Source organism: Phytophthora ramorum (assembly GCF_020800215.1).
Source record: "Phytophthora ramorum isolate Pr-102 chromosome Unknown Phyram_PR-102_s0001, whole genome shotgun sequence".
Lineage (NCBI taxonomy): Eukaryota > Oomycota > Peronosporomycetes > Peronosporales > Peronosporaceae > Phytophthora > Phytophthora ramorum.
In genome coordinates, this window is record NW_027150647.1 from 2,573,793 (window position 1) to 2,587,010 (window position 13,218).

At 56.0% G+C, this 13,218-nt stretch overlaps 10 protein-coding genes across 10 annotated transcripts; 5 read left to right on the top strand and 5 right to left on the bottom strand.

Annotated features, from left to right (window-relative positions):
• Positions 1–85: 85 nt before the first annotated feature.
• Positions 86–1,618, top strand: KRP23_466 (Something about silencing protein 10; the record flags this gene model as incomplete). Its single annotated transcript, XM_067889400.1, has 1 exon — positions 86–1,618. One exon carries the CDS (start codon positions 86–88, stop codon positions 1,616–1,618), a length of 1,533 nt encoding a protein of 510 aa, XP_067751026.1.
• Positions 1,619–1,783: 165 nt separating this feature from the next.
• KRP23_467 (putative NADH dehydrogenase [ubiquinone] 1 alpha subcomplex subunit 5, mitochondrial) lies at positions 1,784–2,344 on the bottom strand (the record flags this gene model as incomplete). The annotated part of the gene is made up of 4 exons (XM_067889411.1): positions 1,784–1,824; positions 1,893–1,986; positions 2,063–2,149; positions 2,216–2,344. The coding sequence occupies 4 exons, from the start codon at positions 2,342–2,344 to the stop codon at positions 1,784–1,786; spliced, it is 351 nt and encodes a 116-aa protein (XP_067751027.1).
• Positions 2,345–2,543: 199 nt separating this feature from the next.
• Positions 2,544–3,351, top strand: KRP23_468 (Sm-like protein LSM1B; the record flags this gene model as incomplete). Its single annotated transcript, XM_067889422.1, has 5 exons — positions 2,544–2,592; positions 2,722–2,790; positions 2,916–3,000; positions 3,098–3,128; positions 3,217–3,351. The coding sequence occupies 5 exons, from the start codon at positions 2,544–2,546 to the stop codon at positions 3,349–3,351; spliced, it is 369 nt and encodes a 122-aa protein (XP_067751028.1).
• Positions 3,352–3,605: 254 nt separating this feature from the next.
• KRP23_469 (NADH dehydrogenase [ubiquinone] 1 alpha subcomplex subunit 8-A) lies at positions 3,606–4,028 on the top strand (the record flags this gene model as incomplete). Its single annotated transcript, XM_067889433.1, has 2 exons — positions 3,606–3,793; positions 3,866–4,028. The coding sequence occupies 2 exons, from the start codon at positions 3,606–3,608 to the stop codon at positions 4,026–4,028; spliced, it is 351 nt and encodes a 116-aa protein (XP_067751029.1).
• A 346-nt stretch (positions 4,029–4,374) lies between these two features.
• KRP23_470 (uncharacterized protein) lies at positions 4,375–6,217 on the bottom strand (the record flags this gene model as incomplete). Its single annotated transcript, XM_067889444.1, has 7 exons — positions 4,375–4,797; positions 4,864–5,170; positions 5,236–5,504; positions 5,582–5,681; positions 5,758–5,804; positions 5,883–5,994; positions 6,060–6,217. 7 exons carry the CDS (start codon positions 6,215–6,217, stop codon positions 4,375–4,377), a joined length of 1,416 nt encoding a protein of 471 aa, XP_067751030.1.
• Positions 6,218–7,154: 937 nt separating this feature from the next.
• On the top strand, positions 7,155–7,827 carry KRP23_471 (ER membrane protein complex subunit 7-like protein; the record flags this gene model as incomplete). The annotated part of the gene is made up of 2 exons (XM_067889456.1): positions 7,155–7,644; positions 7,712–7,827. The coding sequence occupies 2 exons, from the start codon at positions 7,155–7,157 to the stop codon at positions 7,825–7,827; spliced, it is 606 nt and encodes a 201-aa protein (XP_067751031.1).
• Positions 7,828–7,955: 128 nt separating this feature from the next.
• Positions 7,956–8,291, bottom strand: KRP23_472 (uncharacterized protein; the record flags this gene model as incomplete). Its single annotated transcript, XM_067889467.1, has 1 exon — positions 7,956–8,291. The coding sequence occupies one exon, from the start codon at positions 8,289–8,291 to the stop codon at positions 7,956–7,958; it is 336 nt and encodes a 111-aa protein (XP_067751032.1).
• A 1,269-nt stretch (positions 8,292–9,560) lies between these two features.
• KRP23_473 (Nucleolar protein 58) lies at positions 9,561–11,039 on the bottom strand (the record flags this gene model as incomplete). The annotated part of the gene is made up of 1 exon (XM_067889478.1): positions 9,561–11,039. One exon carries the CDS (start codon positions 11,037–11,039, stop codon positions 9,561–9,563), a length of 1,479 nt encoding a protein of 492 aa, XP_067751033.1.
• A 63-nt stretch (positions 11,040–11,102) lies between these two features.
• On the top strand, positions 11,103–12,047 carry KRP23_474 (40S ribosomal protein S19-1; the record flags this gene model as incomplete). Its single annotated transcript, XM_067889490.1, has 3 exons — positions 11,103–11,112; positions 11,199–11,355; positions 11,573–12,047. 3 exons carry the CDS (start codon positions 11,103–11,105, stop codon positions 12,045–12,047), a joined length of 642 nt encoding a protein of 213 aa, XP_067751034.1.
• Positions 12,048–12,187: 140 nt separating this feature from the next.
• Positions 12,188–12,643, bottom strand: KRP23_475 (Transport protein particle 20 kDa subunit; the record flags this gene model as incomplete). The annotated part of the gene is made up of 2 exons (XM_067889501.1): positions 12,188–12,280; positions 12,347–12,643. 2 exons carry the CDS (start codon positions 12,641–12,643, stop codon positions 12,188–12,190), a joined length of 390 nt encoding a protein of 129 aa, XP_067751035.1.
• Positions 12,644–13,218: the final 575 nt, after the last annotated feature.

Below are 13,218 nucleotides of genomic sequence, written 5' to 3' on the forward strand. Positions count from 1 at the left end.
ACGCATTTCTGAAAGCAGAGCCGGTGCAATATGCGCCAGCCAGTCAAAGCCGAGCTGCTTCAGAACCAACTACACCTGGAGAGCCATGGGACGCAAGGCCAGGCACTCGGCTCGCACGGGCGACGGCGGCGCGGAGGTGCGTCTGCGCAAGCAGAAACTGAAGGAGGCGCAGAAAGAGCAGAAAAAAGCGGAGCTGACGTTCTTCGACGACCCGTCCGAGAACGAGAGCGACAGCGAGCAGGTAGCGTCCGAGGAAGAGGATGAGCTAGAAGGCCAAGAGGTGCTGGAGCTCGGCGGAGATGACGACGACGACGACGACGACGACGACGACGAAGAGGAGGAGGAGGATGTGGACATGGAAGAAAATGATGAAAACATGTTCGACGCGGATGCGGAGCGCAAGAAGGCCCTTCAGATGGAGGGCAAGTGGGGCAAGTCCCGTAAGACCTTCTACTCCGCCGACACGGCCGAGTATGAGTTGGAATCCGACGAAGAGGTCGCCAAGGACGAGGAGGAAGCTGCTCTGGAGCTGCAGCGCAAGCAGGCGGAGATGATGGACGACGAGGACTTTGGCATTGACGAACCCGAGGCGGACGGAGAGGAGGAGGAAGAAGAGGAGGAGAACGAGGCCGCACCTGTGGATGACGAAGAGCTGGTCGGTGAACAGCTCGCAGACATCGCGACGCTGGCGGACAATGGCGCTGGTGGCGCGGAGACGGTGGAGCAGGTGCACAAGGACTTCTCCAAGATGACCAAGAAGGACAAGCTGCAGATCGTGAACCAGTCGGCGCCGGAACTGCTGGGGCTCATGTCGGAGTTGGAATCAACTACGAAAGAGCTTGAAGAGGTGGTGACGCCAGCGGTGCTGAAGCTCCGGCCTGTGCGCCGGAAATCGCGCCAGCTGCAGATGGGCCTGCGCTACTTGATGACCCGCCAGAACCTGCTGCTGAACTACTCAGCGAACATTTCGTTCTACTTGCTGCTGCGTGCCGAGGGTAAGAGCGTGTCAGACCACCCGGTGCTAATGCACTTGCTTCTTCTCAAGAAGCAGCTCACCAAACTCCAGGCTATAGATGAGGTACTGGACGGTCAGTTGCAGGATCTGCTCACAATGGAGCTGCCCGAGGCAGAGCGGGAACCCAAGATCGACGATGGCCTCGACAAGTTCTTCGCCAAGAAGCGCAGTGCCGATGGCCAGAAGGTTTCGGGCAAGAAGACCAAGAAGCACAAGAAGTCGGCGGATGTATCAGAAGAGGAACTCGCCGAGGCGGAGCGATTCTACGAGCAGACTGCCCGCGAGCAGGCGGAGCTCAAGAAGAGCAAGAAGGACTTCTACACGCACGAGACTCCTGCGGCTCTGGCGTCCAGCGACGAGGACAGCGATGCCGAGGGCAAGCGTGGTGCATCTTACCAGATCATGAAGAACAAGGGACTGAAGGCGCACAAGAGCAAGCTCAACCGCAACCCGCGTGTCAAGAAGCGCTTGCAGTACCGCAAGGCTGTCATCAGAAGGAAGGGCCAGGTGCGTGACGTGCGCGTGGGCGAGGCCGGCAAGTACGGGGGCGAAACCACGGGTATCAAGTCGAACCTGTCTCGCAGTCGCAAGATCCGCAACTAATCTGGAGGAAACTCTGTGCACCGGTAGACAAATACATAGACCCTTTTGCATCCTTCTTCCATCGCGTATCTGTGAATGCTTGGGTAGCTGTGTATTTAGTTGGTTGCATGTAGGCGACTGCTGATCCTGTTGCTCCACCACGCACAGGCTCTCACAGCAGTCAAGTTACTCGGCAGCCTCAACGGGGCTCTCCCACAGCTTGTGCTCTGCAGAAGCAATAACAACAACCAGTCAGTAGGCCATCACTTGCAGCCATCTCGCTCCAGCAACATACCAATGTACACGGGGAAGATGCTCAGCTCGTCCTCGGCCTGCTCGATCAGCTCCTCCAGCTGGCCGCAGTTGATCTTGCGCTCAATCACGTCCTCCTACAGACCACCAACCAGTGCATGAGCCTCTGAACCACCAGAACGGGGTCCGTGTCTTCTCCCTCCTGCCACTTACATCTTCGTTGCTCTCCACCACATTCAGGCGGAAGTTGGTGATTTGCTCCACCACTTTGCGGTAATTCTTGGCCTCAGGCGGCAGAATCTGCAGCGAACAGCAACAGCGTCAGTATACCAGCAGCTCCAGGGTCGCTGATCGTCGACGCCGTACCTTGACCTCCTCGAGCGTCCGGCGGTAGATCTTGATGAGGTCCTGGCGGGCGTTCGGGTTCACCTTGAGACCCACGAGACCCGTCGAGGTCTTGGTCACCGCCATACGCAGCATTCGAGACGCAAACATGATCGATGCAAAGTGCTCTACCGTAACTATATGCCTGCCAAGCGAAGGATCACCGCAAATCCAGGGCAGCGTCTCACTGGCTAAAACGCGTCTTTTTCGACCAGTAATAAAACACTCCATTCGACACGATTCAATTCTGAATTGAAAGCGCAAAGCACGCGGAAAGCTACAGCAAAAGCTAGAGCGGCACGAGAGCAGCATGAGCGGCATCTTCCCGGGCAACAGCAGCCTCATCCAGCAGCTAGACAGTGCGTACCTGCAAGATATGCGTCTTGTGGCACCGCCGGTGTCTTTTTTGGCGGCATACTATGGCGAATTGGGTTGGATTTGCGCGGTCAATTGACTCGGTGACGTGGTGCTGCTTGGACATGGCGCAGAGCAAGTGTTGATGGTCTTGCGCGACGGCCGCCATCTCGTCGGGTACCTTCGGAGTTTCGACCAGTACTGTGAGTTTGTCTTCGGAATTGCTGCCAAGAAGCAGCGTCAGGTTTGACCTGGAGTGTCTGGCTCACTTTGTTGTTGTTGTTATTGGGTGTTTGCGATGCGCCCGTGTGCTTGTCTTTTGTTGCAGCGAACATCATTCTTGAAGACACATTTGAGCGTCACGTGGCTGGCGGTCTGTTCTGCGATATCGAGCTGGGTCTCAACATTATCCGGTACGCAATGACAAATGTGTGCTAAAGTACCGCAAATGGAAGTTCTAATGCTGCTACTGTATCGACTGTACTATATTGACTTTGCAATTGGCGACAGTGGCGACAACATCGTTCTGCTTGGCGAACTGGTGCGGATACTTCATTGTACCCGTTTAACTTGGGTCGAATATTTCGGTCTGCTAACACGATGGCTTGTTGCGGCTTGTAACGCTGCAGGACAGCGAGAAGGAGCGTGACCAGCCACACATGAAGCGCGTGGAGCTGGAGGAGGTACTGGAGGCCGAGGAACAACTGAACGAGGCGGGCAACACCAGCGTGCGCCAGCAGTGGGACTTCGAGCAGCAGCACTGAGCCCCGTCGGCTTGCGCGTCCGTCGGTTTACTACTAGCGTAGTTATAGCGTAGCGGTCTCCATCCATACATGTAGAAGCCTTGACTTTATATCGCTGTTGTTGCCTTTGGTAACATGGCTACCTACTTTTTTATGGTTGACACTTACGTACACCACATCGACTTGTGTATCGTACAGCCGATGCGTAGCCGCTCGTTTTTGAGGGGTTTTGGTGGTTTGACTCTGGAAGGCGCAGCCTCAAGACCACAGCAGCCATGGCCGAGGAGCGCAAGACCGTCACGCTGCCGGACACAGACAACACCAGTCTCACGTGCGCCGCGCGGATCCTGGCGCACGAATGCGCGGACGCCAACCTGGAGTTCATGCGCTGCAAACAGCGTGACGCCAATCCGCGCGCTTGCCTCGTGCAAGGGGAGAAGGTTACGGCCGCCGTGCTCAAGACGTGCGTATACCTGACGTGTATACAAACTAGGGGAGTGCTAACCTCTTATTTACGGGCTTAATTTTGGACTAGGCTGCGCGAGGTGGAGACCAACTGCGGCGAGACTTACGCGGCGTACAAGCAGGCACTCAAGAAGAGCTGGCACCGGATCGACGAGACGCGGAAGGAGCAGGCCGCGCTGGAGCAGTGCTGGCGACAGCACAAGGGCTACAACCAGGAGCAGGCGGACAACTAGACTCTTGCCGTCTAGCGAACACTTGGGAAGGAAGCAGACAAGTGGTCCCGCGGCCTTTAGATCAGCAAAAGGCCTGGGCGCTCGCTCTGTGGACGGGCCCACAACACCCTTCCCAGCAGCCCTGTCAATTCACGAAACGAGAAACAGAAAGAAACACAAGGGGGGGAGAAGGAAATCACAATGCAGTCATCATCAAGTTGCGGTCTCGTCCAATGCCTTGCAGTCGTCAAATGAGCTCGAGGCTGTGGCTCTGTTATTGCTCTGTTGTTGTGTTCAAAGGAGGCAGGTAAGCAGGTACAAGGAGGTCTGACAGCAACGGACCAGTTGATTCAGCGAGTTCTGTCAATTATGTGTGCTTGAAGGGGCCTCCGCCCACGCCGGCGTCGAGGCAGGCCTCGGTCGTATCGGCGGAAGTGGACAGGCTGGTTGCTGCACCACTTGAAGCAGCTGAAGTAGCGGAGGGAGTTGACGAGCCCTCAAAGCGTCCGCGGTACGCCCACAGACCCAAAGCAGGGTTGGAGATGTAGAAGAAGCGCTCGCCGTTCGCATCCACGTTCCATCCATCCTGCAGCTTGTCCACGGGGTACTTTGCGCTCATTTCCTTCAGATCACCGAAGCCAAAGCCCACACCCTCGACCTCTTCCTTCGTGAGATGACCCGGGCAGTACGTGATGCGAAAGCGGCCCTCGGACGAACCGTGGATCAAATGTGCGGCTGCACTCAAGTTCTTCATCAGGTCACGGTTGGCATTCAGGTGAGCGAGCACTTCCTGCAAAGCATGAAAGTGAGGAACCTGGAACGAATTCAAACTGAAACAGCAAAGCTACAAACGTACCGGCGTCGTGCGGTAGCCGTATTTGCGAATGAGCTCATCAATGCGCTTGTCTTCGCCGAAACGGGCCACACCAGGGGCAAGCACAATCAGCTCCCCGTCGTCTGCAATCGCCATGCGCGTGCGGTAGATGGACTTGTTGCCGAGCCACGTTGACTTGAACTCCTCCGGGTCAAGGTACACCACCACCTTGTCCAGCGGCGCATCCAAGAGCTCGAAGTTCACCTCCAGCGACAGCTCAGCAGCCTTCATGAAGCACTCCTCATCGTCTCCGATGAAGACGCCGCGCGTCACGAGGTTGCCGTTATCTCTGCTCGTAGCAATCCGTTAGGTACTACCATTTCATCTTCGCCGGCTAAGCTTAAGGCATCGTACCCGCGGCCGATCACCGTCTGAATGTAGATGAGAGGCAGTTTCTGCAGGAAATTGGTGGAGGCATAGTTAAGAATGCGGCGGAGCGGGTTGTCGGCACGTCCCATCATTCGCTCCATGCCGTACACGGCGCCAATGAAGTGCGAGAAGTTGATGCCCTCGCTGCCGCCGGTGCCAACGAAGATGTTCTTGTTGAAATTGGCCATGCCCATGACCTCGTGAGGGACAACTTGGCCAATGGACAGCACCAGGTCGTGGCCACCTTCCCACAGCTACCATCGTCAACGAAATCAAACCACAAGAGTCACTACACCACGCTCAAGCATTGCTTCAGCAATCGAACACCTACCAACTTGTTGATCTGCGCCGGCCAAGGCTCGTTCACCTTGCCGTCACTGGCTGTTTGGATGAGCTCCGCAGGCACCTGGCCAATCGTCACCACATCGTTCCTACAACGAAAAGCAAAGAGATCAGCTTGTACATTCTGGCAACGTTAACAAGCATGCTTAGCAGCAGTTCACGCACCTCCAGTCGTGCACACGGAAGATATCCTTGGGGATATCACCGAACATCTGCCACAACACACATCACCACGAGATCATCAGCTATAATACAGTTGAAGCAACCACAGAAAGCTACTAGGAGCCCACCTTGCTGATCTCCTCGTCCGTCATGGCATCGTGTGTGCCCAGCGCCGGCAGCACATCCTTCACCTTGTCCTGCAGATACTCGTACGCGTACTGAGACAGCACACCCGACTTGCTGCATGAACCACAGCAGTCAGTAAATGCACAGCAGTCCCATCCTCTTCTGCAACCAACGCGTACGAGTGGAAGCGCGTGAAGTCCGGGGGGACGATTACCGCGCGCTCGAACTTGGCACCGCGCTGCGTCTCGAGCTTCTGCAGCGTCTCACGCACGATCTCGCGCAGTCGCGCGTCCGACAGCTCGGTGGTCTTGGAGCCCTCGGCGAAGAGCAGCGTCATGGTCTTATAATTGGGGGGGGGGGGGTACGTGTCGACGCTTTGGCGGATCACAAACTGAGGATCGCTTCAAGGGGAAATGGGAAGGCCACCTGCATAGAAGAGGCTCGGATGGAGTGTTAAACTTGCTCGTGGTTGAAGTCGTCTGCGTCATTCGCGATAAGTGCAAGCATGTGTGGTGCTGCGAGCGGTACATGATTTAGCGATGGTGAGGCTAGCTCCATCATGCAACCTGCATCGCGTTCTCTTCCTTTGCGTACAGTATTGTTACTTCGAAGTATGATACATCTCGATCGAAAGGCGGGCAATGTTCCTACGCGTGTATGCGGGGTCTCCTCGAATGCCTACCGTAGCTGATTGCCACTTGGAGCTCTGTAGACACGACCACGCCACGGCACAGATGGATCATCGCAAGGTAACATCGCACCCCAAAGTTAAGGCCTAGGGCCGATCTCAGCCAAGGTGTTTTTCGTTACGCGTGACAAAATCGCCGAGATCAACCATCGGTGCCAAGGTAGGCTTGGTACAACCAACTTTAGCAAGCGGACACTGCACTTCGAGTAGTGCTCGGGGCGACTGAACCACCATTCACAGTCATCGTGCATCCGGCGTCCTCATTATGTCTTCTCTCCTCCATCATTTCCAACTACAATACATGTGATGCCGCCTTCATTGCTGCACATTTGTCTTGCACCGATTTCATTACCCTTCACAGCATTTCACGACATTTGGTACACTCCCGCAGCAACATCACTCACAGCGAGTGGGTCAAGGCTGCTAGTCTTAATGTGTTCTGTCAGCTTAAGCTGAAAGCTAAGCGGGTCGGAGTAGTTGTACCGGACCTGGAGCAGGTACTTCAAGCTCGATCACGTTGGTCGGGTTTTGTGTGCGCCACATTTTCAATTCGCGAGCTCCCCCTCACTATTGGAACGTTACAGGGATGATGCTGACATCGAGCACGAGCCTGTGGGCGCTGGTCGCTCTGCTGCTGGCTGCGTGCACGAGCGCGTTCGAGATCAGCGGCACCGTGTACCCTCTGGGGTCCGTGACGGAGAAGGTAGAGCCACTCAAGGTGCAGCTGAACGGCGGGGAGCAGACGGTCTTCGTGCGCTCGGACGGGTCGTTCACGTTCCGTGACGTGGCGCCCGGCCGCTACGTGGTGGACCTGCCGTCGCAGCAGTTTCTCTTCAGCCAGTACAAACTGGATGTGGGCGCCGATGGCCTTGTCCGCGCGCTTGAGTACAAGTACCCGGGTGCCCCCAAGATGCGCGCCAACTACCCGCTCACGGTGGAGGCCGTGAAGCAGCTGGACTTCTTCGAGCAGCGCGAGAAGTTCAACCTGCTGGGGCTCATTATGAACCCGTCCTTCCTCACGATTATTGTGCCCATTGGTCTGCTGTATGTGCTGCCCAAGCTGTCGGAGGGAATGGGTGAGTACAGTAGCTGCATGTTGTGAGAGGCGAGGTACTTGTACTGACTTTTGTGTTGATGCTGCAGACCCAGAGGAGATGAAGAAAGCACAGGAGGAGATGGGGTCTGCGGACCCGTCCTCGCTGCTGGCAGGTATGCTGGGCGGCGGCCAAACCAATGCCGACGACAGTGACGACGATTAGCTGCACTCGACGGCGACGGAGGTCAAGTGGAGGCTACAAAGTGGGGACTCTGCTTGTCTTGTTGCTGTGTAAAACGCTTTATAGACTAGCTTTTGTCTTTCTCTCTTCCTTCTCTGCAGTTCTCTGTCCTAGAGGAACATGGTGATGTTGGGGTTCCACTGATGGTTGTCCACGGACGCTGTGGTCACTTGATGCGCTTCCAGCGCCAAGCCACGCTCGGCGTCCACGTCCTCGACGCTTGTGGCAGTAGCGCCCCAGTCGTTGATGGGTTGGCCCTGACGCAGCGCCGCAACCAGCTCTTCCACGCGCTTAGGGTCTCCACGTAGCGTCACCCGCACCAGGTTTCTGTCCTGGCGGTCGTTAGTGGCGCCGCCCTCCAGTCCGCGCTTCTGCATGGCGCGGATCACCGTCTGGCGGAACATGACGTTCTGCACCTTGCCGCGCACTTCCAGCCAGCGGTCCATCGACTTGCTGCTGCTCGCTTGCTGCCCAGGCTGGTTCATTCACGTCGGCGACTTTGCCTTTAAAAGCCAAAAGATCTGGGAGCATCAACCGGCAGTGAAAATGATGAGAGCCTGCCCTAAAAACACAGTACGAGCTAGATAAATCTGCCACAGATGGCATCAATGCCCAAGTGGCTTGGAGGTCGGAGGCTTTGGAATATACACCCCGGTGCCGTTCAACGACGCTAACTTTCAGCTGAATCTCGAACGGGGCTAGTTATTAAGGAGTTGTCTTGATAAGCCACTCGTCACTAGGGATTTCCAGCTTGGCGATAACAAATCTGCCATGGAAGCGCAGTCACTCTCCTCGTCGTTCAGCGGCAGTCGCGAATCATGGCCCATGATATATACACGTATTAATACCAGTCGCAGCGGTACGGGGTGTATTCGCCTGCTTCATCTGTGTTGCGTATTAGAAGACGCACCTTGTGAGTCTGCTAGGGGTTCTCTTTCTCTACCTCTACTTTCTCATTGCTCAACGCCCATCGAACTCGGTTCGGGCATGATGTCGGTCCTAAGCTGTTTGTTCTTCCTCCTTTTCTTCCTCATTCTCTTCTTCGCCCTCGTCCTCCTCAGCAATCACCGATTCCCCATGAATTAAATCGTGTCGCTTTTTGAAGTGATCAAAGAGCTATCGGCGACGTGAACACCAGTGCCTTCGAGGATTCTGTTGTCGTGGACATCAGCGCCTTATCGATCGGAACTCTTTCCTTGCTAGCAATCAGAACCTCGGCACAATTCCCTATCGCTATATGCCTTGCGTTGTCGGCGCGATTTACTGATTATTTGGCCCTGGGTTTTGGCACGAAGGTGGCCTCCCGTTTCATTACATCCCAAGTCCAGCTCTTCAGGGCAGGACGTTGACTTACAGTAGACGTCGATGCACGATGACCCAGAAAATGCAGGCTGGATCTAAGGTGCCTCCGACAAAGGCAATGCGCCCCGTGATGACGACGGGCGTCATTTGTGGTGTATTACCATGGACTCGATGTTCATGTCTTGCTGCTCATACGGACGGTCAACGGGAAGGAAAGCTGCTTCGTTCAAACTGACGAATGAAACCTACAAGCTGTAGTAAAAAGCAAATGTTAAAGTTACCAGGGAGCATGAACGTGCATGGCAGCCCTCAGAAGAAACAATAAAGAGCAAGGGGGGCAAGGCAAGCGACCAGCCGACCCAGCTACAGTCTGTCTAGCTAACTATCGGGATCACCTGCATGCCTTGATGCGTCTATTCCTCAGCGCTCTTTTTCTTCTTGTGCTTTTTCTTCTTGTCCTTCTTGTCATCGTCGGCTTCGGCAGACTTTTTCTTCTTGTGCTTCTTCTCCTTCTTTTCCTTCTTGACCTTAGGCTCTTCCTCCTCGTCGGCCTCCTCGGCCTTGCGCTTCTTGCTCGACACAGTCATGTCGGCCTCAGCGTTGTACGTCGTGCTGGTCTCCGTCTTGGTGTACTTCTTGGCCTCGTTCTTGGTCTTGCCGTTGCTGTTCGGCACGCCCGAGAAGCCGTTCTCCAGCTGCCGCACGCGGGCCTCCACCTTGGCGCGGTTGTCGAAACCAATGGTAGCCTCCGTGGCGTCGCCCAGAGCGTCCACACGCACAGCCAGCGCCGTCTTGGCCGCCAGCACACGTGAGATCTTACCCTTGTGCTTGGGGGCAGTTTGGCCGATCAGCGAAGCGTGGTAGATCAGACCGTACTTGGGGGTATCGTGCTTAGTCTTGAGAGCACGGAACAGAGCCTTCTCGGCACCAAGGATCTGCACGGTGGAAGCCGGGTGCTTGGCCAAGTTCATCAGACTGCCAGCGTGGGCAATAAGACGGGCACCCACCAGCTCGCCGACCATGACGGTGAGATTGGGGGCAATGGCGTTCATGCGGTTCTTCAGGTAGTCAAAGAGCTGGGCGCGGTACTCCGTGAGGGAGATCACCTGCTCGCACAGAGCCGAGATGTTGGTCACGTCCTCCTCGGAGATGTCCGTGCCCATGGAGACCTCGCACACCTCGCGCATGGAGGCCTCGACGTCCTCCGACAGGATGTCCGAGAAGTCGAGCTTCTTGACGTTCGAGCGCACGCCCATCTTGAGCACGCACTTGGCGTACTGCAGGTTGTCCGTGACGATCTTGCCCATCTCAGGGAAGTGCCAGCCGAACCACTCGCGCACACGCATCGAGTAAGTGTTGATCTCCTTGTCGAGCTCGTCGAGCAGCCCGATGGCCTGCACGATCATCGTGTCCACCTTGTCGGCGCTGAACTTGAGTTTGTAGCGCGAGAGCGAGTGCGACAGACCGAGCGTCATGGCCTTGAGGTCGTCGTCCTCCAGGCCCGTGATGAGCGTGTCCATGTTGGCGCGGATGCCACGCATCACCTCGTTCACGGCGCTGTCGTTCACGCACGCGATGCTGAGCTTCTCCTTGATGAGGCTGCCGAGCGCCTTGTCCGAAACGGCCAGCTTGTCCTTGAGGCCGGCATCCACCACGTTCTTCTTGAGGAACTTCTTGAGGGCCTTGCCCATCTTGCCGTCCACCATGTCGGTGGCGGCGGCCACGGCCTCCGTCGTGTCCTTGAAGGCATTGAAGCCCTTGAGCTTCAGCACCTTGGCGGCCTTCTCGGGCGTCGAGAAGTGCTTGAACACGTCGTCGGCGCTGGCCAGCTTGGCCTCATCCTGCACCTTGAACAGCGCGTGGCCCGCAGCGGTCTCGAACAGAACCAACATGTTGTCGTTTATTCCTCTCTACTCGATATTAGCGACTGATCCGCCGTCGTGCTGGCCAGCCAAATGCTCCGAGGTTCGACCTCTCCAACGGCATAGCTACACAGCGTGGGCCCCGCCCAAACCGATACGTGCGATCGCATTTGACTGGCTGCGGCGCAGGATTCCGATTTTCAACCACTCCTATCTCTCCTTTCAGCTTAAGAACGCCGACGATTGGTAGAAAATGCGGCGCGAGCTTTCACTGGTGGTGGGGCCTTGACGCCTGGCCGGCCGGCTTCCAAGCCCGGCATTTGTTGCAAAGTTCCTCTCCTAACAAGTACGTGGGTCTCTGTGTGTGAAGACCGTGTAGGACTCGCTCGGTGTCTACCGTCGTAGAGTTTTGGGTGGCTCGTTATAATGACGATGTTTCTTAAGACCGAGACTGTCCTGCGCGCCGGACGTGGATCCATGTCAATCGACTGACTGGGTCCCGCCGGGGGTGCGGTGGTACAGACGTGTTCTTAACCTTGACGTGCCCTGTGCCCCTGCTACAGAACATTCAACATGGCTGACTACGACGAGGAAGAAGTGACGCGCGGAGTGACGGTCCGTGACGTGAAGCCCGCTGACTTCATCAAGGCCTACGCCGAGCACCTGAAGCGCTCTGGCAAGATCGAGCTGCCCGCCTGGTGGGACGTGGTCAAGACGGCCGCGTTCAAGGAGTACTCGCCTGCCGACCCGGACTGGTACTACATCCGCGCCGCGTCCATCGCGCGTAAGGTGTACCTGCGCCAGTACACTGGTGTGGGCTCGCTCAAGAAGGTCTACGGCGGTGCCTCCCGTCGTGGTGTGCAGCGCCAGCACTTCCAGAAGGCCTCGGGCGGTCTCATCCGCCACATCCTGCAGCAGCTGGAGGAGATGAAGGTCGTGGAGAAGTGCCCCGAGGGCGTCAACAAGGGCGGCCGCAAGATCTCCAGCCACGGCCAGCAGGACCTGGACCGCATTGCCGGCCAGGTTGTGCGCGCTTAAGTTCGGAGGCTTATCGTCACTTAACCGGAATGAACCAGAGAGCTATTTTGCAATAACTGAAGCTAGTCGGCTTTCACACCACAATGCTTGGTCTTCTCGTTTGTTGAATTGGGTTTTGCTACGGCTGCAATTGTTGCTGTTTACAAGTATCTTCGTGCCAGAGTCTTCACGCGCGCGTCGAACACCTCTGAGGAGATCGGCGTGTCGTACTCGTAGAATGGGTTCATCAGCAGCTGAAAGCAGCACAATGGGATCAGCGGACAGGATCTCTAGAGAATAGGATACTGGTACTTCCGCACCTTGACATAGAGCTCGTGCACCTCGTGGAAAAAGGCCTTGACGGTGTCGTCGTTGCGGGTCTCGTGCAACAGCAGGAACTTGACACCCGAGGCCGTGACGAAGGCCGACACGAGCTGGTCGTTGAATCGATCCACGACCTTGAGTGCCATGGCGGGCGTCGTCCACATGAGCTCGTCCACCAGATCCAGCGCCGCATGAAGCACGAACTCATCCACGTGCGCGCTCTCCTCGCGCCGCGCACGCATCTCCATCTTGTACAACGGCTCCTTGGAGCCCACCACCACGAACATGGACATCGCTGCAGCTTTCTCGCTGCGATTTACTTGGTTCCAGTAAGGTTTGTTTCACCCAATCTGAATGTGGGTTATTTAAAAAGTCATGTGGGTGACATGTTGTATGTTGAAAAACTTACTCGAATAGCCATTCGACCTCATTTGAGCGGCGTGGAGGTCGCTCAACGAACTCACTAGACACATTACCTCTGCGGGTCCATAAGATTCTGAGACTCCATCTCCGCAAAGCTTCATTGTGGACGTGATCAACTCCACACGATACATCGCGTCGACTCGAGTCCCAAGCCAAGCGAGTGGGAAAGCTCTTTAATCTTTTTCCAATCGTTGACTCTGCTCAGCGCATAACACTGAAATCGAGTCGCTAAACAACCGCATTCGGCTTAGACAGGTGCAAGTGTGCAGGTCTTCAGGATATCCTACTGCTTGAATATCTATCACTCACGAAATCACCGACCTCTCTTTTTACAACATGATTATGTAAATACCGTAGCAGGAGCCCAAGATCTTTGGTTCGTGGTCGCCTACTAGAAAGTGGCAACACAGTTCGAGGCGTTAATGATTGAGAAATGTTCACTGCG